This window comes from Muscardinus avellanarius, assembly GCF_963383645.1.
Source record: "Muscardinus avellanarius genome assembly, chromosome: 15".
Lineage (NCBI taxonomy): Eukaryota > Metazoa > Chordata > Mammalia > Rodentia > Gliridae > Muscardinus > Muscardinus avellanarius.
The window spans coordinates 43900012-43924833 of record NC_137801.1 but is presented as its reverse complement, the minus strand read 5'-3'; the positions used below and the strand labels follow the sequence as shown (position 1 = coordinate 43924833).

The window sequence follows — 24822 nt, the reverse complement described above, 5'->3', positions numbered from 1 at the left end:
TTCTTTTCACTTTTGTCAGATTTATTTGTATTTTTGTTTAAATTTTCTCTTTTAAATTAAGAGCATAATATTTTTTATTGTTGAAGTTTTAAATGATTTAATGTCTTCGGGATAAAAGACAGAAGTATATCAAAAATGGTTTTACTAATCAAAAATTGTAGCTATATTAAAACCAATAGATATTGTTACTATATTAGGTATCATCTATCACTTTTAGCTAAAAAGTGAGTTATTTGAACAAATAAATTTCACTTCATTTAACATCATCTCCACATATTGTTTCACTTCTGTCAGCTAGCCATTTCATGAAATAGAATGTTTTTTATTATGAAATAATTATAGACTCACAAAAAGTTGCAAAGAAAATTTGCAACCCTCGTACCCTTTACTATAGGCTCCTTGATATGCTGACCCATTGTAAACCTATAGTCAATATCAAGACCGAAATATTAATATTGATATAAATCAAAGGGCATATTTAAATTTCAGCAGATACATGTAGACTTTTGTTAATATGTGTACATGTATTTGCATGCATGTACAGATCCTTGCACTTTTATCACACATATAACTTCTTATCACCACAATCAATTTATTTAACTACTTTCTATGAGGCTTGCTTGCTTTACTCTCAGTTATTACATTTTAAAGAGGTGTGGGGGATCAGCTACTTTAACCTACTTATTACTGAGATAGGGAAAGATTTGTATCAGGTCATTGGTTTAGATAACTCATGGAACATTTAGTGGGATCTCAGACTACTATGTCCTATCCGAGGCTAGGTGGAGGCATTGTACATTTCAGTTTATAAAGAGGGTGGTTGTCCAGTAAGTTTAAAGATATTTGAAGCAAACAAATGTTTTGTAGTAGTTAAATTATACTTCATCACAATTGTGGATTAAAAAAAAACTGATACTGTGCCAGCCTCACTCTTTTAATCCCAGCATTTGAGATGCTGAGACAGGAGGATTGCAGTTTATGGACAGTGTAGCTACTTTGTGAGGCCCTTTGCAACTCAGGGAGATTCTGTTTCAAAATAGAATAAAAATAGGGCTGGGGTTGTGGCTCAGAGGTAGAATGCTCCTGAGTTCTATCCCCAGTACTGGAAAAAAAAAAAATGATACTCTTCTTCTGTGATGGATGCAAGTGGATAAAAGGAACATCAACAGTCACTGGAGATTAAATTCATATTTCCATATTTCAGACAAAACATGTATGTTATAGAGATAATTCATTTTGCCTCATAGAAACTCAGTGTGAGAGAAGTCAATAAATAAACACAGAGATTTAGTTATGAATTATATAATTAATACTTTCTACTCCTCATTTTGAGTGCCTCCTTCTTCCCATTTGTATATAAAAACACCCAATATTTAAGAACTCATTTCCTCTTCTAGTTTGGCCTTAATGCTTACTTCAATTTAATTTCCACTTATAAAATTACTGAGATAAGGAATGAGAGGAGTTGGAAATTGGCAGGTGATAGCATATGATTTGAAGGACCAACCTGTTCTGTGTCCAGTTTGGAAGTATTTTGGTGCTGCTTACCTTTGGAATGAATCTGGTTATGAAAGAGAACAGAATTTATTTGAAAACCTCTTGATGAGGTTTCTTCATCAAGCATCATAGAAAATAAAGATGTAAAAGCCTATTAACTACTTTGCTCTACTTTCATATAAATTTTGCCTATTTTTATTTCTTTATTTACTTTTAGTCATGGTAGTAGAGATCAACCCTAAAGGTGTCCTATCCTCAAGCTACACCCTACCTCTTTTCTTCTTTTGTTTGAAAATAGTGTCCATTAGGTTTACTTTGGTTATCCTTGAACTTGCAATCTTCCTGTCTCAACCTCCCAAGTACTATGTCACCATGCCTATTTCATTGACTTTTTTGTTTGTTTTGTTTTTGTGGTACTAAGGGTGGAACCTAGGGGAATTCTATCTCCGAGCTACACTCAAGTTCTATGTTTTATTCTTTATTTTTTGATAGGGTCTCACTGAGTTGCATAGAGCTTCACTTAAGTAGCCGAGGCTTTCTGTGAATCATGATCGTCCAGTCCCAGCCTCCAGATGGCTGGGATTACAAGTGTGTGCCAATATGCCTGGCCCTCATTAACTTTTTTAAAAGTCATAATTTATTTTTATTAAAATAAATGGTAGTGAGGCCCTTTACAACTCAAAGAGACCCGGTTTGAAAATAAAGAATAAAAAATATAGGGCTGGGGGTGCAGCTTGGAGGTAGAATGCCCCTGAGTTCCATGTTCCATTCCCAGTACCTCAAAACAAAAACAAAAAGGTAACTCAGTGCAGATTTTTGTAAGAGATTAAAACTGTTGATTGTTGTGCTTTCTGGATTGTTTTTCTGTTTAGACCCACTTGACAGTTTGCATAGCTAATTATTGTGGTCTCATTTAATTACAACATTGCTATAGGCTTTTTAAAATGGGGGAAGGGATACATTAACAAGCTGTTTAAGCAAAGAGCATGGAGGAAAGAGACAGTGTTCATACATGTGCTGGAGGACGGGTCAAAGTTAAAACAGCAAAATGTACTTTAAATAACTGCCAGGGACTGGTAACTAATAACGTTTTGTTAAGGGTTTTGTCAGTAGCCAAATGCAGTAGGAGTGGGATCCCCTGTGGCCTCATTTTATATAGGGAACTTTATATCTTGATGAATCATTCACAGCAAATGATTTTGCCAGGAAAACTGAAGAAGATATACCCTTAGAAACAGCATTTTCTCTTTGGTGAATAACTTTTTAATACTGATTTAATTGACACAGTATTAATTTGAGTTGAAAAAGCCTTGTAATATACAGATATTTTGTTAATAATCATTTCCTGTATGAAATAGATTTAAAATTTTCTGATTTTAATGTTCTGTGGATTTCACTTGTGAGAAAAAAAAAGAATCTGTCAAGAATCATTGACTTTATTGTTCATGTTTTGGCATTTAAAAAGCACTAATCAAACCTTTTTAAGAACAATAGTGTTAGGGATAGTTCAAATGAGATAAAATAAGATAAAATGATGTCTATTACATGTCTTTTTGTTGGTAACAATGTTGGTGCTTTGGGGAAGGGAATGATTTAATGACTAGAATTGCATACTTTGACTTTCTTCTACTTTTAAAGAAATCTACAATTTATTAGACTGATATGCTTAGGTACAATAACTTAAAATAATTATCATTTTTTGAAGGATATATCAATTTTGAATTAGGAAATTAAGGTGAAATTCAGTAAAAGATATTTACAACTATCTCATACTGAGAATGCAACTGTGTTTACAATAATGGTGAAATTACTCTTGTTAAATTTATGTGTATAGCTTCACTTAGAGCAGCCAATTGGAGAAGAATGGCCATGTTAGAGCAGATAATGAATAACTACCTTTCTACATTTGAATAAATAAATAAATGTTATTTTGTGGTTTCTGGTTGCTGTAAGCACAGAGACAGTTATTTCCAAACCTTTCAAGAGACAATGAATGGTGAACATTGTGTGCTTGGTGATTGAACCTCCACAAATGAACTCAGTTGAATGCTTGTGAACAAAGAGGAACTCATACACATTTTTGCAAACCATTGCCATAGCAACACACTTAAAATTTCCAAGGTGTATCTCCCTTGAGTTTGCACCTGCAGTTAGTGTATTATGAAACAAATAAAGAAGGCTTTCCAACTTGAAAATGCCTTGGAATGGGAGTAAGTTCTGAAATAGAGTTTAAAAGTTGAAAAGCAAAATAGAACATTCATGAAAAAATATACATTTGCATTCTTCATGCAATATTTGACTTTTCTCTCTTCCTACCTCACAATATTCTATGCAAGGCCAATGTAGGTAGTCTCCCTCTTGTGGGATTTTGCCCACTTTAGGAGAAACATACTGCATCCTGGCCTGCTAGAAGTATGTCCTGTAAAGCAATAATAAGCAAGATTTATTTAGTGCTTGTAATATACCAGAAATAGTGTTAAGCAAGTTATCTATTATACTTTTCCTAATTCTTAAAATTACATGACAGAGAATGATATGAAATTCCTTCCATTTTTACAAATGAGAGCTTAAATAAATCACTCAAATTCTAACAATGCTAATAGTAGATTTAAACTTGGGTGTACTCTAGAGACCATGCACCTAATTACTAGGGAGCAGCATTAGAAGATCCCATAGCCAACACCCAGACTTCTTTTTTTTTTTTCCAGAGACAAAGATAGAGGTTTATTTAGAAAGTAGGAGATACATATTCAAGGGAGAATTCAGGCCATCTGATGTATATTTTATTCTTTATTTTGAAACAGGGTCTCACTAAGTTATGGAGTGCCTCACTAAGTAGCTTAGGCTGTCCTTGAACCACAATCCTCCAGTCTCCACTTCCCGAATGCTATGATTATAAGCATGCCACTCCGTGTCTGTCTCACAATTCCTTTTTGTAGGAGATCCCTGTGAGGGAGTGAGTAGAAGCACGTAGCAGGCATGGAGGTCTGAATTTTCTCGGTATCCTCAGGCTCCTGACATTTCATTGGTCATTGTTGTAACACCCAGATTTCTTAATTTGCCAGGCAAATAGTTTTTCCAAGGAAATCAGAAAAGCATCCCTCCCTTTGCTCAGGATAACAGGGTTAATCACCCAATCTAGATTAAATACAACTGGATCCCTGCATGACTGCATTAGGTTCTACCTGCAAGTAAAGCTAGTGGACCACCCTTTCATTTGTTCTTTGAACTGTTCTTGCTATGTAAGGTGTTCTTTCCTCCTGAAATTACTACATGGAAAGTTGTGACATCAAAATGAAATAGGAAAGGATCAAAAGGAAATAAAAGGCAAAAGAAGGAAGCTAAATATTAGTAATATTTTTAATTTTAAAAAATGAAAGAGTAAGAGTTGCTTGAAAATAAAGTTACATTTTCCAAAGAAGTTAACATAACCATACTTCTGATTGATTGATTGATTGATTGATTGTAGTACTAGAGATTGAACCCAGGCACATTCTACCTCTGAACTATATATACCCTCAGCCCTTTTATTTATTTTATTTTGAAACAGGGTCTTTGAAACAGGAACTTAGGTTCCAGAGATTTTAGCAAATTCAGGTGCCATATATAATATCTCTTCCATTTTAAGAGCCAAGATGAACCCATCACTCTTAACTACATTAAATCTATTTTCAAAATTATTTATTCACAGTAATAATCATGTTCAAAATTATGATTTTATATATGCAGATGCTTAAAAATTATCTAGGGTTTTGAGTAGGGATGACATTTTAAATCAATTCTCTTGAACTATTATGAAAGATGCTCTGGAGTCAATAATCATAGACATAAACTCTGTCCCAAGGAGGTACTAGAAATACTTCTAATGGAGATAATTTATTTTGCAGGTCTTGGGATGGAACCCAGAGGCATTTGACCTCCAAGATACACCCCCTGCCCAATATTTTATTATTTTTATTTTGAAACGGGGTCTCACTGAGTTGTGGAGGGCCTCACTAAGTAGCTGAGGCTGTCCGCAAACCACGATCCTCCGGTCTCAGCCTCCCAAATGCTGGGATTACAAACCTGTGCCACCACACCAGGCTCGAGATAATTTTTAGTACCTCCTATGGAGGTACAATGTCAAATGATAGCCATAGATACAGTCAGCAGGAGAATTTTTCGACATAGATCACACATAAAGAATCTGTCATGCTCTCTCCTTTAGTTCTTTGGGTTTTTATTTGTTTTGGTTTTATTTATTTATTTATTTATTTATTTATTTATTTATTTATTTATTTATTTTGCAGGTATGGGGATGAAACCCAAGGACATTTGACCTCTGAGCTACAGCCCCTGCCCTATTTTTTATTCTTTATTTTGAAACAGGTTCCCACTAAGTTGCAAAGGGCCTCACTAAGTAGCTGAGGCTGTCCATGAACCGCGATCCTCCAGTCTCAGCCTCCTGAATGCTGGGATTACAAGTGTGCGCCATCACACCTGGCTAATCCTATAGTTCTTTAATTAGCAGTGTTTGCTAGGTGATCTGCTTTTTTCCTGTTTCTTGATTCAGTTACATACTAGAGCATGGATTAACAGTAAACTCTGAACACAGAGATAAAATACATTGTCACATCTAATGACTAGAACCTAGAGCTCATGTGTCCCTGTGTCTGTTCACTAAGCTTGCAGAAGACCTGGCCTGGAAAAGAGGAAGCTAAGTGTCAGCGAGATTGGCAAGCCCATCTTGAAGGTTACCAGTGAGCCTCACATATATACAACATATAAAAGCAATGATGAAATGATTCTATGCAGGGATAAAAAGGAGCAGCCTCCAAAGAGCAGCGTTCATATGCTGTGTTAGTTGGAAGAAGATACAGGTCCTTCCCATTCAACTGAAGAGATTCAGAATATGAAAATTAAGTTTATTTGGGTTGAATAGATACTTAAAATAATACTTAAAATAGATACTTAAAAATAGATACTTAAAATACTTAAAAATAGATACTTTTAAGCATTCCCCAGAACTATTATTTATATTATTGGACAAGAAACAAAACTAATTTTTATTAATTGTAATAATGACATAAATCACTGCATTGTGGATGCTTTCATGCTTTCCAAAATGTTATTAAGCATAACAAATTTGATTCCCATAACATCCCTATGAAATAGAGAAGTTATTAGGAGTCACATATATAGATGAGACAATAATGTAAATGCATATTCACATGTGTAATATATATTTGTACGTAGGGTATATATGAATATATATATGAATATGTATATTATATATATATATATATATATATCTTGTTTATAATACAGAAACTAATCCAAGAGGATGCACTGAACTGAGAATTTAATTTAGAACTAATTTATTTCCCATTCTTAATCAGCATAGTAGATATTAAGCTGAGATACTTCAGCAGTACAATATCTCAAATATTTATTAATGCATCATAAGAAATGAAGTAGAATACTGAATTTCAGAGATCCAGTTAAACTAAAATCAACAAAGATTGGATTTTCTTAATAAGGAACAAAATAACATTTTGACATCTGAAGTATATAATATATACTGCTCAATAGATATATTCACAAAAGTGTTGCTCAGGGTTTGGTTTAGTTAAGGAAGCTCGGTATCAAACTTTGTATGTATTCAACTCATAGATCAAAATAAAAATAAGAAAATGAACTTTCTATTAACTGAATTAATAATTTCCAGCCACATATACATTACTTTCTATTCCATACATTGTGTGGAATAGGAGTTCTCCTATATCACCAAAGCTCTATCAAGGAGATATTAGCCATGGTAATACCCAGCAACAAATAAATGTTTTGGATAACTGGCTGTGTCTCTTTCAATATCTTTGATTTTGAGCCACCAGTTCTTGGGCCATCATGAAAATGAGACTGATTTGATCAATGAATTCAGGTCTAGATGTTTCTGGAGAAAGAAAAACCAGTAACAGTATTTCTAATATGTCATTTCTTCTATTTATTTATTCTCAAGATGTAATAAAGATAGTTTGACAAAACTCTAATGATTGTATGAGAGACAAAGATAAATATCTCATTTGTAATATGTTGTGAAAACAGTAGCTAATATGACCTGGGAATTGAATGGATTTTCATCAGTGGGTTAGTGAGAAAAGAGTAGAGAGTTTACTGTGTTTTGTCACCCATCTGCCATCTTTGATATTCAAGGAGATTAAGGGTGGGATAGATTCAGTAATCTACATTTTCTTTCTGTCCCCAAGAATGTAGTTACATATTTATGTTCAGAGATTGTTAAAATTACAGACATGTTAAATGTAAGGTTGTTAAAACTAATCAGAGAAATTTGACATAAGTAAATTAAGAACTCTCTGGAATTAATTTATGTAGAAATAATGATAGCTATAACAAAATATGAGACTTAATATTGGATTTTTAAAACTTAGACTCCAGCATTAATTTTGCTCCTCATAGCATCACTTTATGTGCTTGCTGCCATATCAAACAATGCAATAGGTATATGTGTGTGTGTGTGTGTGTGTGTGTGTGTGTGTGTGTTTGTGTATGTGTGTGCACATGCCCTATTCTGATTATTTTAGTGGTTTCTTGTCTAAAATTTAGTAGCAAGTCTTTCTTTACATTTTTACTTATTTTAGGTTTATCTTTGTAAACCACATCAAATCCTTCAGAGAACAAGACTGTTTTGTGTGGACATATATATGTATAGATGAATGGATAAAATATGGATGGATGGATGGATGGATGGATGGATGGATGGATGGATGGATAAAAGTCATATAGGATAAGAGATAATCACAATCTATTGGGGTATAGATAATCTTATAGATTTGCCATTAATTAACAGTATAATTGTGTCTTAAAAACATTTAATTTTCTAGCCCAAGTTGCCTGATATATGAAATTTAAGATATTGGACTGATGATTACTTAGGTCTGGCTTATTACAAGAAGATATATGACTGCTTGAATTAAACATGATTTTATTCCCTAATGCTAGCAATGAAGTCTAGATTTTGGAATCATGCTTCCTAAGAGTGCAGATCCTTGGCAGGACTCAATCATATAGTTTGTTTTGGCCTCAATACTAGTAAATATTTTCAGTTCAACCTGTGTAATTAATTAGTTCATGCAGTCTCAATATAGAGATTCATACTGACACAATTAGAAGCCTACATTTACATTTGTAAAATTCTATAAGTATTTAATTTGAAAATTGCCAAAGTCATTTCAGAAGGTGCTTTGTCCAAAAAACAGAATACCCTCATACCCACAGAATAGCCACATTTGAATACCTCATATTCTTGTTTACCTTTCTGTTACACTACCAGAAATATTTTGGAGGTCTTATATCCACAAATTATAATTGGTAAGAAGTCAAGAGAATAGATTATTCTGGTGTCTCCCTGGAAGTTTAAACTTTTAATTTTTTCACTTGACTGATCCTTCTATATTGCCTTGACTAAAAATAGAAATGCAGTATAAGCATAGAAGTCATCATTACTTTAAAAAATACTAAGAGACATCTTGTCTTTTGTAAAACAAATTTAGTTTCAAGTCTTTTGACACCAGATTTCTTTTTTGAATGTTTATTAATTTCTCATAAATTTTATCTTTTTATTAGGCAGCAATTCAATTTTCCTTCTCTCATCATTGCCTTGAAAATTATTTCTCTGCAACATTGTCCCCACATTCCTATATTTCCCTTAGAGTTATATCTGTTAGGAAAAATGGCATCAAATATACATAAAAATGAATGTTAGATTAAGTCAGAATGGGCTAATTACCATTTTTCTATTTGGACCTACTTTAACTGTCCTAAAACCATGGCAAACATCTTAAAAAGATGAAAAAGATTTAAAGAAAATTTAATGGCTTTCAAGGCTGCCTTTTCCCCAAGCAGAGAGCTTATTTATGGTCACTTTTTATAATAGCCTAGAGCATCAATTGGAAAAGAACATTAAAGAAATGTGAAAGCTTACTGGTTTTAAGAAAACTTAAGCTTTGCTCTCAATATTCATGAATATTAGTGTTTACACATTTAGTTGGGTACATGTGCATACAAATGAGCAGTTTTTCTGAGCAAACATAATTCATAATAGCACTCATAATAGCAGCACCTCCACCGGAATTCTGGATAAAGATGCTGTTAGTGAATATTAAATAAAGTAGTAAGATATGTGAATTCTGCTGCATTTTGAGAAAAATGAGCCATTTAAATTGACTTCCTTGCTATTTGTTTTAGAATAGGGTAGTGACAGTAAGTTATTTGTAGCAGAAACTACAATTCATACCTTAATATGCCATGTGCGTATTTTATGCTCAACAAGAAATATTATGCATAAATAGGCTTTTTATATTTGTTGTTGACTAATTGGTCCTCACTATTTCTGTTATTTATATGTTGGAACAAAATTCATCCTCTACATAGTGCATCTCAGTTTACTATGTATTTTTGATTAAGTATAAAACCATGAGACTAATGTTTTATATGACATCTACAACTCAGAAAAACAATCAACAAAGAACCAAAAATCAATTCAAGCAATGAAAACTACCATAAGATGTATGCAGTGTCTAAATTTCTTTAGCCCCTATAATAGGACTGTTAATCAACAGTCTGAAATAATCAACTTGCTTTATCCATTATTTTGATTTTATCAAATTGAATACTGTTTGGGGATTCTATACATGTTACACTTGGGTTATTTTTCTGCAGCTTTTCCTCTTAGTGAGAATTGTGACTTCTCCCAACTCCAAGAAACTCTTGCCCCATAAGAAGTCTGATGAACTTGACTTCTCTTGGGGAACTTGTGACACTAATTCTGAATTCTGCCCTATTTATTTTCAAAGAAACTCACTTAGTGATAAATCTCTGAAAATTAAATTTATGAAAACTAGATATGATAGCTCTCTGTCTTCCAGAGTAGTTATCATATAGGAAGAACAAATGCCCATCAATACTACACTTCAACCAGCACCATGCCCAATCCATGAATCTAAACATCAGTCATGGCCACGAAAGAGCAGGCTAAATGCTATAAGTGAGAACTATTGCTTAAGATGTGTGTGTGTGTGTGTGTGTGTGTGTGTGTGTGTGTGTTTGTGAGTGTGTGTATGTGAGTGTATGCACACATGCATATAAATATATAATTTTGGGTGTATATTACAGACTAGACTACTGCTATTTAGAAATAAAGTTTCAATTAATGTTTTAGAAAAAAAGTATTGTGTGAGAATAAATACATAGTGGACGTATTTTTGTACAATTGATATATGCTCCTTTTCTCACTCTTTGGTTGAGATTTCCCCTAAGTGTATTCACTGGACTCTATCAGGGTTGTTTGTTTGTTCGGCATAGCTTTTTATCGTGAGGAATGAAATCTAAGAATACTGTCCTTGCTTAACAGAGATGTAATATTACATACTAGATGTATCCATCTTCTTACTATGTTTTTTTATGCAGTTGGGCTCTATTTTTTAAGTGACAAGTGTGCATAAATGAAACCCCAGTGTTACTTATGGGGGAGGATGAGGACTCCCCAAGAGAAAAAATAAACAAAATTGCCTCACTTTTTCTCTGGTTTCTAACCCACCAGAGTCTTCCTAATGTCCCTGAGTAGTAAGTAAATTAGTCTAACTTCTATACATTAAGAATCAGTCTCTCTGTCATCCTCATTACATTTTCCCAGGTGCTATGTGTTAGACTCATAGGTAGAACATGATGGATTAAGTTTCAGTGCCTTTGTATCTTGAATTCTGTCCCAGTCATTTTTTTCTCTGAAAGTGGAAACTTAATTTGAAGTATACATTTTATATAAGAGCAGCTGCCTGACACTGCATACATAGACTATTCTGAATTAGAGAAGATCAGCTTGGTCTGTGAGTGATTAAATGCACAAATAGAGACACTCATCTAAATGGACTGTTATATAAAGCTTCTGTGTCTTATAGCAGGTTGTCTCTTTTCAGTAAAAGGTTATAAACATCAATGCCAGAGCCAGCCAGCAAAAGTATGGGTTCCGAAGAGAGGAGTGAGGATTAAAGACTTCAAGCATGGAAGGGCCACCATTCTCTACTGTGCTGACCCCGGGTTTATTCTCTTGTGGTTATTTATACAGTTTCTAGCTTAAGGTTACACCAGAATACAAGAACGGCAAGTCCAAAGCACATACATCATGGGCAGGTCAAGCAATACTCTGGTGCAATACAAACAATACAAACTTAATCTTATCTCAGACAGAACAATAGCATCATTAGTTTTGAGAGTCTTAATTACTTTGAAAACTCCATGACCCCAAACCTTGATGACTTTGGGCGAAGGACAGTCAGAAGTATTCTTTTAGTAAAGATAAATTTAATGGCTCCCCACACATCAAGTAAAAGTTCACTAAAGAATATTATTGATTAAAGTGATGTATTTGAGTTTTTACAATCTCACTCTCAATATTAAGAGGTGGTTCCAAATACAGTAAATTAAATTTAAATTACACAACTTTGGCTAGAAAATTGTTCCCTTAATTCCATCTCCAAAATGAAACTTAATACCCCTTACATTTAAACCACTTTCTAATTTTTCATACCATTTTTATTTCTGCCACAGCATCTTAATGATTTGTGATCTTTTATTCACAAGACTGTTGATGATTTGATAATTTCTCAAGAAGAAAAAGTATGTTTGTTTAAGTGTAAAGGCTAATTGGGCGATGTGTGCATGTATGTTTCAAGTATTCTATCCCATTAAGATGCATGACTACAATGCACCAATAAAAAATTAAAAAAATAAAAAATATATGAAATAAAAATGTCTGTTTATGCCAGGCGTGGTGGCACATGCTTGTAATCCCCACGCTTGGGAGGCAGAGACAGGAGGATTGCGCTGGTTCGGAGCCAGCCTCGCTGGCTTAAGAGACCCTGTTTCCACATAAAGTTAAAAAATAGGTCTGGGAGTATAGCCCGGAGGTAGAAGGGCTTCCAGGAACCCCAGTACCACCAAATAAATAAATAAATAAATAAATAAAAATTTCTGTTTATTATAATAGGAAAAATACATTAAAACTAAAATATATTTTTACAAGAGGATCATATTTGTATAGTGATTTCTTCTATAAGAGTTCTATAGAAGGTACTATATATGACATCTTCTGTTATTATAGGTATTGTGCATGCCAAAGTAATGCTGATAATATACCAACATTTCTTGTTTGTTATGAATTGTTCCAAAGGAAAACAAGGTTAAAACAAAATTTCGATTGTGTTGCCTAAATAATTTAGTCTACATGAAATAATGTTTACTGAGTCACACATGTTTAGCCTATAAATTTATTGTTGTTGATAATAATAATAATAATAATAATAATAATAATAATAATAATTGCTACTACCACTGCTACTACTACTACAACTACTATTTGGTAGTAGGAATTGAACTCACTGGCATTCTACCTCCAAGCTATACCCCAACGCTTTTAAAACCATTTGTGTGTATGTGTGGAACAGGGTATTAATGGGTTGATGAGGTACTTACTTGGTCTTTAACCTGAGATCCTCTTGTCTCTCAGCCTTCTAAGTACTGGGATTACAATCATGTGCCACTATACCTGGCTGCTCATGAATTTATTTTAAGAGGCATCCTTCTTTTTTTTATATTTGATATTTGCTGAAGTTACAATTTGAACTTCTGTAAAAAGCGTAATCTTAATTCAACAAGGTACCAGTATATCTACTGTATTTTTATGGAAATAGGAATATGGGCCTTCAAGTTGAAAATAATGCATACATAAGATTATCTGTTTAAAATAAAAATTATGTTATTTATAGAGTAGAAAATGATAATTAAAATGTTGCTGCATTTTGAATACTAAATACATTGTTGATAATTGGAATTTTTATCAAAATAGCATTTTACATAAAAATGGGAATTTCAGAGTGATGTTTTTTTCAAAAAATATTCCTTGTGCATATTAATATTGAAATTTCTAAATTAGCATCTGCAATGTAGTTGCATTCTAGGCACTTTTCATATGCTAATTTAATCCTTAAAATATTCTAGGTAGTTTTTATGTACTAACTTAATCCTTAGTATATCTACTATATTCTCCTTTTTTGTTGTTGTACTGGGGATTGAACCTAGGGGGATTCTACCTCTGAGCTACACCCCGTCCTATTTTTTATTCTTTATTTTGAAACAGGGTCTCACTAAGTTGCAGAGGGCCTCACTAAGTAGCTGAGGCTGGCCACAAAGCTGGGATCCTCTGGTCTCAGCCTCCCAAGTACTCAGGTACTGAGATTATAAGCATGAACAATCACACCCAGCTTCCTTTTTTTTTTTTTTTTTTAAGCACAAAGCAGTTCCTAAATTTTTAGAACAAGGTTTCTTAACTTTGTTCCTATTGACATCTTAGGATAAAGAATTCTTTTCTTCTGGAGTTGTGACACACCTTTTAGATTGTTAGCAACATTTCTGGCCTCTACCTACTAGATTCCAATAGTAGCAGACCCACATCAGAACCCCCACATGACAACATTAATGTCTTTAAATATTACCAAAAGGCCCCAAAAGTGGAGGAAGTTCACAGCATCACAGTTCAGATGAGAACTACTGGTTTAAACTAATTATTCATAATCCCTTTCCTCTACCAAAAATATCAATAGCAATAACTATTTATTACATTAGTTATCTTTAAAATTCCTCGGAAAAAATGAAAAATTCTCTTGAAACTTTAATTGAATTGAATTGAGTTAATTTAATTTTGACTAATTTGAAAAAGTATCCCCTTTGGTTTAGAATTAAAGTAGCTTTCCAGTAGAAGTTGGTCTAAAAATAAAGCTGATCATCTTCTCTTGGATGTACTGAAACCACTGTGTTGTGAGATGGCACAATCCAATGACTTGTCATCATCAAGTCTGTTTGCATGTTATCATGCAAGAAGAACTTGTGCCAAGAAGAGGCTGCATTTTTCACTTATAAAGCCCAATTTTGTGTGAGATACCTATAGGAATATCATGCCTCTCAGGATAGTTTTTACTGTTAATAGTTACACATGCAGAAAAGTCCATATTTTGAACTTCCTCTTTACAAATAATAGCAGAAATAAGAGCAGAATAACATGAAACTCTCTTAATTGTTATTTAAAAGCTCGTATTTATTTACCCCTACACTGTGAGGCATTAGACTCTGAATAAATTCTGTGTTCTAAAATGGGCATGGTGGTGCATGCTTGTAATCCTAGCATTTGGGAGGCTGAGACTGGAGGTTCACAGTTCACAGACAGCCTCAGCTACTTAGTGAGGCCCTTTGCAACTCAGTGAGACCCGGTTTCAAAATAAAGAATAAAAAATAGGGCAGGGGGTATATCTCGGAGGTCGAATGCCCCTGGGTTCCATCCCAAGACCTCCCCCCAAAAAATCTGTGTTCTAAAATAAGGGTCTTGTGTTTCAAAGATTTCCTAAGTCATAAAATTATATTATTCCTTGGTTCCATTTTTCAAAATTCTACAAGTTTCAAAAAATCTATTTGTTTTGGCTTTAATCCTTAACAATATTAAGTGTCCTTCTAAAAGAGCAAGTTATGATTTGCTTTTTTCATCTTTTTGTTGTTTTTTTTTTCTTTGAAGTAGGATCTATATTATTTTAATTTCAGCTTGAAATGAGGATTCCATCCCTGTGTTCTTCTAAATATCCTCAGAGTAATCCAAATCTCCACAATCCTTAGCAGTTGTAATGAGATATTTTTCTCTTTGTTTCTTGGATTCTCTCTGTTTTACTTTGGCATTAGCCAAATCTGATATAAAACTTTGCAAATTCCATGCAATACCTGTGCTGGATTTATTTCTGTTCTACATGGTAATAAAGAACAACCCAAACCTTGTTGCTTGTCAGTGTGTTGATTATGTGACTGTCTGGTAGGATTTATGCACTCTACTGTTTATTACAGGGATAGTTACTTTTTTCTGTATTTACAAGTAAACAACTAGAATGTCACAGAGGAAGCAGACTCCTCTCCCATACCCTCCTCTAAATATACCTTTTTTTTTTTTTGCGGGTCTAGGGATGGAACCCGAGTTACATCCCCTGCCCTAGTTTTTATTTTTTATTTTGAAACAGGGTCTCACTAAGTTGTGGATGCCCTCACTAAGTGGCTAAGGCTGTCTACAAACCACAATCCTCTGGTTTCAGACTCCTGAATGCTACAATTACAAGTGCACACTGCCACACCTGCCTTAAATACACTTTTTATTTGTTATGAAACTTTCATGATGAGAAGGCCAATGGGAGACAATACTTGCTTTCCAAACATTGTGAAATTAAGATTTGAACTTTAAAGCTAAAATAAGTCAAAATTACCTTAAATAGACTCTATTTGCTATTTTGCACTGGGAGCTATATCTAATGTCTTCATCCATGAAAGATATAACATATCCCTCTTTGCATCAGTGAGAGATATATCTATTTCTCTACTTAACTGGTGTTTCCTAGTAATGACAAGCTATATCTCAAAGATTTATCAAACTCTATCTCGTTGTGATTTATCAAACTCTACCTGGCTGTTAGGCTTTTATAAAGTCAAACACAAGTACTACATAAAGTCCACTGATACATACACTGTAGCACTCCAAGGCTGTGATAAATTTTCAATCATCTGTTTCTGCCAGATTGTTTTAAACATCTATACTACTATGTGCAGTTTGCTCTGCAATTGAATGGATGGGTGTCTAATATTGGTTCTCACTGTTTTTATGTGCTCATGTAAATAAGGTATTAAGTTTTCACAAATATGTAGATACTTCCCTGAGGGATCCAAATAAAGTTCATGATTTGAGCTATGTGTCTTTGGGAAGAGAAATACTGAATTCGGCTTCTCAACCTGTGAGTTAAAACGAAACTATATTTCACTTGTCAATGATCTGTCACTTGTCAGTCTTCTGAATGTGATTTTCATTTGCCAATCTTTTGAATGTGATTCTTTTTGCAGACCACAGATGACATCCTTGTGGCCTCAGCAGAGTGTCCCAGTGATGATGAGGACATTGACCCCTGTGAGCCAAGCTCAGGTGGGTTAGGTTAGTCAATTTTTTTTCTTACTTCTTTGGCTTTACTGTAAATCTCTTTGGCATGTTTTATTCTCAGGAGAGCCATCTACATATGTGGGAAAAGTCACTTCCACATACAATGTTGCATTGGAATGTAAAGGTTTTTGTTTCTTACGAGAGTATGTTTTCCCACCTAAATATTAAAAACAAAACCCACCAAGAATATATATTTTGGAGAAAGCAGCAGGGGATAGCACACTGGATTGCTGTCTTGCTGTTCACTTTTCATTTGCTCACAGCATAATTTTTGTGTATAACAGTATAATGGACTTTCCTTTGGGTCATTTATAATAAAATTGAAAGGCTAAAATATTGCAATACATTGTACAAAATTATTTGACCTTTCTACTGACAAAACATCTTACCATTCAATCTGCTAACAAATTATCTTAAGTGATATATTTCTGGATTTGGAAAGTGAGAATAGTTATTGCAGTAGTAAAATAAACAGCAGGTGAAAGTCCTTAGTAGATTGAATAGATAAATATTTCAGTCTCACTGTGTTTCCCTAAAATTCTAACTAATGCATTTTTGTTTCTAGACAATTCATCATTTCTCCTTTATGACATGTTTGCATTTCAACTGATGTGAATAATGCCTAAATACTGTTTCCATTCCATACTGAATGCCCTTGTGGCATTCAGTGGAGACTATGGTCCCTAAAAGCAAATTAATCAGTTTGCTAGTCTGTGGCTTCTAGATAACACCTAGAACCCCGGGAGAACTTCTCTCAGGACAAATGTGAAAAAATTCTCTCAGGACAAAATGTGAAAAAATCCATTTTAAAGTAAATCCATTCATGCTTACATTTGAATTAAAAATATGTCAGTAGGCATAGCCTGCATCCCTTTTTGACTATCACTTCTAGGATTGACTGTAGTTACTGGCTTCAGACACTTCCAGATTAGCTATTGAGTGGCATCGAGGACAAGAAACAGCAGTCCCCTCACAGTAACAGTACCTATTGAAAGTCCGGCCTATAACCCCAGTCCTCGGGAGGGAACAGAAGGATCACAGGTTCCAGGCCAGCCTCAGCAACTTAGTGAAACCCTCTGCAACGTAGAAAGACCCTGTTTCAAAATAAAAAATAAAATAAGGATGAGGTAATAGATCAGAGGTAGAGTGGCCCTGTGTTTAACCCCCAGTATTCAAAACAAAGAAACAAAAAAACAAACAAAAAGGAGTAGGCTTGGGAGATGGAGCTGTTGGATACCCACATTACATCCTAGGCTCTACCCCTCAACCTATACTGTGAGCTCTAGAGTCATCTATTGTGTATAATTGTTATATCTCAGGTGACCATTCATGCAATTCTCTCAGCTAAGCAATTCACAACTAGTGTCCCTCCCGATTGTATGGAAAGGTACAGTCACTTCAAGATGTTGCAGGAGAGTTGGATCTCCAGTGAGCAGGACTCAGAGGCCAAATAAGGATGCAACAAGTTTTATTTACCTGGTGAGGCTGAGAAAGCAAAGCTCCTGGTCTGAGTCCCAAGTCAAGAACTAACAAGCTTTTATAAAATAACTAATTCTTGGAAAGGGAGAGTTAAATAGAAAATTTTTACCTAGCATAAACAATTTACAGAAGCAAAAGAGTGGTCAGCCTCTGTGTCATTCTATGCTCTGATAGTCAAGGGCCTTACACTGACCAGAAGATCCCAACTATATTTATCTTGAGAGGGAGTGTGAAGGAGAGGCCTTGTTCTCCTGGTCTCTTGTTCTTCAGTCAGAATTTGTTTACTGGGACAAGACCCTGCTTTTACCTCATTACCCACTTTTGAGACCTCTAAAGCCTACTTAAACCATCTCAAACCAATCTCTGCTGAATTTCATCTGAAAGTAAAAGGAACAATTTTATTGCCTGTGGTTGACTGATGCATAGCAATCAATCTTGTTGGCCACCTTGATGGATCATTTCGTTTACTTAGGGGAGTGGAAGAGGAGAAGATTTTTGTTGGCTGGAATGTGGGCTTTGGGGAGGGTTTATGAATAGAAACCTGAATAATTTTATGGGATATCAGCCATAGACATTTGCTTCCAACCCAAAGGTTCTATTTAAGATGCTGACCTTTGTGGTATCTTGAATTATCAGGTTAACTGGGTTACATCTTTGAGTTAGACAGTCACATGGAGGGAGCCCTTTGCAAACTGAAGGTTGTCTTTTATCTAGTGGTGCTTATCTTTAAATGATGTCCAGCCTTGAAATTCAGCAGTCTAGCATATATCTAAACATTTTCCTAAAGGACTGGTTGCAATAGCCCCAAAATAGTTCCATCTAGAAATGTTTTATATTAAAACATTTCACTTAGTCTGAGTATATAGACACTATATACTTATCTACTGATGAAAACTGTCTTTCACTATTTAAGTCTCCACAATTTATAACATTACAAGAATTGAACCTGATGGTATTGAGTCCCTCTGATACAGTCACATTAATGACAAACTTTAGTAAGAGTTTCCCTCAGAAGATGAAGTTAGCCAATTGTTTCTCCATCTTACCAGAGTAAAGTCAGACTAGGTAAGCACCTAAATATTAAAATCAGAACCACCACAAGCCCCACCAATAGGATTAATCCCAAAGGAATTTATCATAGAGTAACCAGGAGTCCAATTTTGTGACATTAGATGCAACATTCTTCAAGCTTCAACCCTGCATGGACCAGACAGCTTCTGGGTATGACTGGAACAGAACAGGTTGTCTTTCTCAGGATTAGATTTTTCAGGAGCAGTTGGTGCTGTTGGCTCTGGCGCTCCTGGTTTTGAGTGAATATGGTGGCTCCAAGCCACAATATCCTGGACTTTTTCTGCTATTTGGATGGTAAAAAATAACAGTAAAGGGGCTCTCCACTTTGCCTTGAGGGGTACTTGATTTCAGTCTCTGACCCAAACTAAGTCTCTGGGTTTATAAGATAGATAAGGATGCCATGACTGATTGGTGTTCTTTCTAAAAACCCATTTCTGGCACCGGGCATGGTGGCACGCACATGCTTGTAATCCCAGCATGAGACAGGAGGATCAGAGTTCATGGCCAGCCTCAGCTACTTAGTGAGGCCCTTTGCAATTCAGTGAGACCCTGTTTCAAAATAAAGAATAAAAAATAAAGCTGGGGCAAGGTGTGGTGGTGCACACTTGTAATCCCAGCATTTGGGAGGCTGAGATAGGAGAATTGCGGTTTGAGGACAGTCTCAGATACTACTTATGAGGTTGTTTGCAACTCAGTGAGACCCTGTTTCAAAATAAAGAATAAAAAAATAGGGCTGGGGGTGTAGCTCAAAGGTAGAATATCTCTGGGTTTCATCCCCAGTACTGTAAAGAAAGAAGAAAGAAAAAGAAAGAGAGAAAGAAACAAAGAAAGAAAGAGAAAGAAAGAAAGGAAAAGAAAGAAGGAAGGAAGGAAAAAGAAACAAATAAGTCTGGGGATGTAGCTTGGAGGTAGAATGCCTCTGTGTTCCATCCCCACTACCAGAAAATAAATAAATAAATAAATAAATAAATAAATAAATAAATAAATATCATTTATGTAGGCCATGGGTGACTTTTTTTTTTTGGTGGTGGTGGTACTGGGGTTCCTGGAAGCCCTTCTACCTCTGGGCTACACTCCCAGACCTATTTTATATTTTTATTTGGAAACAGGGTCTCTTAGGCCAGCGAGGCTGGCTCCGAACCAGCACGATCCTCAGTCTCTGCCTCCCAAGCGTGGGGATTACAAGCGTGAGCCACCATGCACAGCCATGGGTGACTTTTTATGGGTGACTTTTTCTAGTTTCCTCATGAGCAGGTGTTTCTATCTCTCCTACTTGACACAACCTTCCTGGAAGCCCTTGGAAGATAGGAGGTTTAATCAAGCAAACATCATCTCATAGGGAGATTTTCCTGCTGTTCTCTTAGTGGGAACATATCTTAAACTTAAATAGGACTAAGGGTATGGCTTGGACCCAAGTTACTTTGGTTTCCTGACACATAGTTTTAACCCAGTTTTTACAGTTCTATACATTTTTTTCTACTTTGCTGAGTTATGTGGCCTATAAGTAGAATGTAACTTCCAAGTGATACTCAAGGCCACTTCCACATTCTGAAAGACTTCTGCCATGAAGATTAGTCCATTGTCTGACCCTATGTGTAAGGGCAGTCTATATCTATGAATTATTTCCTGAGTAAGATTTGAGTTACTTCCCTGGACTCCTCTGTCTAGCAGGGGTACGTATGATTCTACCCACCAAGTCTGAGTGCATACTATGACTAGAAGGTATCAGTATTCATTACATTTTGGTAGTTTAGAAAAGTAATTTGTACATTTTTAAAGGGGGCTGCTCCTACAGCCTGTATTCCAGGAGGGAATTCAGGTCCTTGCTTAGGATTGTTTTAGCTGCATATCATGTAACCCTGTATGACCCCTTTTGCTAAGACAGCCAGATGTTATATGTAATAATACTGGCTGAGAATTTTTAAAAAATTTCTCACCTGATTTGAGTGGATTTATTTGCCTCCCACACAACAATTGTCCCATGCTTATAAGGAATTGCTATGCAGCTATAAGGTAGTAGCAGGTTCCTGGGGTTTCAGTTGCCTTTTTTTTTTAACCACTCTCACTCTTAGGGTTTATAGGAGGGGACATGGTTGAGTCCAAGGTAGAAGTAGAATGTTAGCAGGTGGTCAAGCACAGATGTCCTCTACAGTACATGACAGACATCTTTGTTTACCTCAGCCTTTTTGGCTGAATTGCCAGCTGAGAGATGCACTGCCTCTAGGACTCTGTACAGAGTTACAACAGCATGCCTGGCTTGTAGTTTCTTCTATTGATTAATGGAACTGCTCCCATCCACAAACATTTCTAAGTCCAGGTCAGAGTAGGGTGGTGTTCTAAGTCTGGCCTTCCTGAGTAGGTCTGTGCCAGCAATTTCTAACAGTCATGTATTAGCAGCCCATCTCTAAGTGGCAAGAGTGGCTGGATTTCAGGTATACACTGCCTCCAGTTCTATACGGAGTAGCCCCTGATATTTTGTGATCCTGGCACTTGTTAAGAACAGTTGTTGCAAGGGCCTACAGGCACAGTTGCATCCAGCAACAACTTGATCTAGTTGCTTTGAGAGGTAAGCAACTGGATAATACCAAGGCCCAAGCCCAACTTCTATTTTCTTTCTTTTAGAGATAAACAAGGTGAAGGGGTTTTCTAGGTCCAGCATCCCTAAGGTCGGAGTGGTCAGTAATTGCCTTCTGAGTTTCTTAAAAGCCTGCTGCTGCCCTTTTTCTCATACAGAGAGGTCATTTTCCCCCTTTTGTAGATTTTTAAAGGAGTTTTGCTGTAACAGCAAAATTTGTAATGCAGATGTGACAGAACCCCACCACTCCCAAGAACTCCTGGAGGGCTCTCTGGTTGGTGGGCCCTGGTATGGCTTGAACTGCCACATTTCATGCTGCTTCAATAATCTTTCCCCTCTCTGGATGGTGAGCTCCAGATGTTTTACTTTTTGTTGACATACCTGATATGTTTTCTTAGAGCCTTTATAACCACAGCATTCTAAAAGGTTAATCAGCTAGCCTATTAATTTGACACTGCCTTCAAAAGTTTCCTGTTCAAGGAGGAGGTCATCAACATAGAGGAGAATTCAACCTAAGGTGTTGGAAGGAAAAGATTTGGAGTCATAGTTCAAGGCTTCTCAGAAAATGATGGAGGAGTTTTTAAATTCTTGCAGCCAATGGGTCCAAGTGAACTTTTTTTTTTTTTTTTTTTAGTTCTTGTTTCTGGGTCCTTCTATTCAAAAGTGAACGGTTCCTGGCTCACAAGAGCCAGATGGATACTGAAGAAACCATCTTTTAGATCCAGACACATGAACCAGGTTTCAGTGGCTAGGAACAAACTGAGAAGCATGTATGGGTTAGGCACTGTAGACTGTAAGGTGACAGTGGCTTGATGACTCACAAATGCTACAGTGTTTGGTAATCCTGGTTTCCCAGCTGTTTGAATGGCAAGAGAGGAAAGTTACACAGGGATTGACATGGTGTGATGATACTATTGTTGAAGTCTCTTTAGGTGGTGCTGGACTCCTTTCAGGGCTAGTCAGGAAATTGGGTACTGCCATAACCACAATGATCAGGCACCATGGCAAAACTCAGTGACTATTGATGCCTGGAATTCCAGGCGAATTGTTCTCATTCCATACTGGACGACACTGGCCTGCTACCTCTGGGTCAGTGTCTACAATATTCTTCTTGGGGCTTTGCAGGAAGCAAATCAGCTGAGAGGTTGACACTGGCAACTTCATTTTACCCTTTTCTGAGAAAATGATGGTTGTTCTGCATTTTCTGAGGAAGTTCTGACCCAGCAGTGGAAACAGATAGTCGGGCATATATAGGAACTGGAGAATGACTTCTTTTCCTACTGAAGTGCATTGGCAAGGGGCAAACAAGCATTTGCTGTGTTGCTACAATTATGTACACATGTTGCTTGGTGAGGGGGGCTATAGGATTGATGACCACTGAATATGCTGCTACAATATCAATGAGGAACTGGAGGTGGTACCTCACACACAGTGTACTATAGATCATGAGCCCTCAGGGGCTTTGAGTCCCAGTCCCCTTCAGTCTTCAAACAAACTGGCCTGGCCAACTTCCAAGAGAGGAGCTGGGTAAGGGAAGCTGTAGACTTCTCGTGGGCCCTCAGTCTTTCTTAGGGCATTCATTTTTTCTGTGTTCAGTTTCTTGCAGGACACATATTGGTCACAGCAGAGAGGATACCTCTCTGCCTTGGGTGGCCATGAGCATTGGGGACTAGGGGCTCTGTGCTCTCTGGTTGGTTTTTGGTCAGTCTTGCCATGGAGCACCACACTCCATGTAGAAAGGACCAGGGCTCTCATAAGGCTTTTGAAGAACCTTTCCAACCTCATCGATGCTGGTGACCTTAAAGCCTCCTTTTGAAGTCCCTGGAGGAAAATCATTTTGTACTCCTTCAGTTTTTCTATGTCTTCAGAATTATTTGGGTCTCATTGGGGGTCTGTTACTGGGATAGGCCTGGAGGTTTAGGACTTTAGCTGGGGATTTTCAACAAAGGCAAGAGTGTGGTATTTCCATTTGAGAAGATAAGTTGTAGTAAAGGGCTAGTATACAAGCATCAGATGACCAGATGAGGGCTTTCTTAATTTTCCTCAGAGGGAGTTGGCCATCAGGCAGCAGAAGGCTATCATGACCCAGGCTTTCATAGGGGCAATCAAAGGACCTAAAGTCAGTAGCAGCATTGGAAGTAGTGGGTAAAGTGGTGGTAATAATCAAGGGGAGGAGTGGGACTGACACAGAAGGATGGCAGTGTTTGAGGTTGTTGCCTCCAGACTTGAGGACTAGTCAGAGGGGCCTGGTGGTATCAACAGGGGAGGAGTACTGAGGGTGCCAATACAGCCTCTCGCTGCCACACAGGCTGTGGTGCATATGGCAGAAGTAGACCTGTTTCTTCTCAGAGATTTTCCAGAATGGGTTTTACCTGGATGCTGCTTCTAAATTTTTTTGCCTAGCTACTAGCTCCCTGTCTCTTGGTAAGTAATATCTGGGAAACCAGGCCTTGTAACAATGGAGGAGGCTTCTGAACTAATTAGAGCCAGGTGTCAATGTAGCGAAACTTGTCTGGATTTCCTCGACTGTCCGATTGAGTTCCAAATGCATCTGTTGATATCTTTTGATGGCCAACCTTCTCCCAGGGTTGGCCATTCTACTTCATACAAAGTGTGAAATCTTACAGGGGTTAGTTTGGATCCATAATCACCTGTATAAGCCTTTTCAAAATTCCTAATCCTGCAGCCAATGGGAGTGGGTTCACTTTGTTTCCATCTCATTCCTACCTAGAAAGTCTATTCTAGTGCTGGGAAGCCTAAAATGAACAATAATTAGCACTCACTTTGTCTGTGCACAGCCATCTTCCTCACAGAGGTATTTGATCTATAATAAGCAGATCAGTATAAGACTTCCAACTTGGTTAGACCAAGGACTTTTCAGGTCCTTGCTACACTGCCACTCAACTGATAAGGGATGGCCCTGGATCCAGGCATCAGACTCAACATTTACTTCAGGCCTGTGAGGTGCAAATCGAGGTTTGATTCTTATGTCCACCTCAGTCACACACGTACATTTGCCATTTACACCCCTTCAACCCAAATCCTGAACAGAATCCTGGTTTCTTATCCCTTGAACACTACTCAGGAAATTTCTGAGGGGTTGATCAGACCCCTCTTTAGATCTCAGATTATG

The 24822-nt window shown here is 36.4% G+C and overlaps 1 protein-coding gene across 38 annotated transcripts in view; it reads left to right on the top strand.

Annotated features, from left to right (window-relative positions):
- The window catches only part of NRXN1 (neurexin 1), a gene marked incomplete at both ends in the record, with an annotated part of 1249621 nt that overhangs the window by 1187800 nt on the left and 36999 nt on the right, over positions 1 to 24822 (top strand). For 23 of the 38 annotated variants that reach the window (XM_080711552.1, XM_080711541.1, XM_080711537.1 and 20 more), the window contains one exon: positions 16471 to 16558. In XM_080711552.1, the coding sequence (XP_080567678.1) occupies positions 16471 to 16558 (88 nt within the window). The remainder of the gene's footprint in view (positions 1 to 16470; positions 16559 to 24822) is intronic. The other 15 variants (XM_080711553.1, XM_080711543.1, XM_080711538.1 and 12 more) reach the window with 1 other exon arrangement.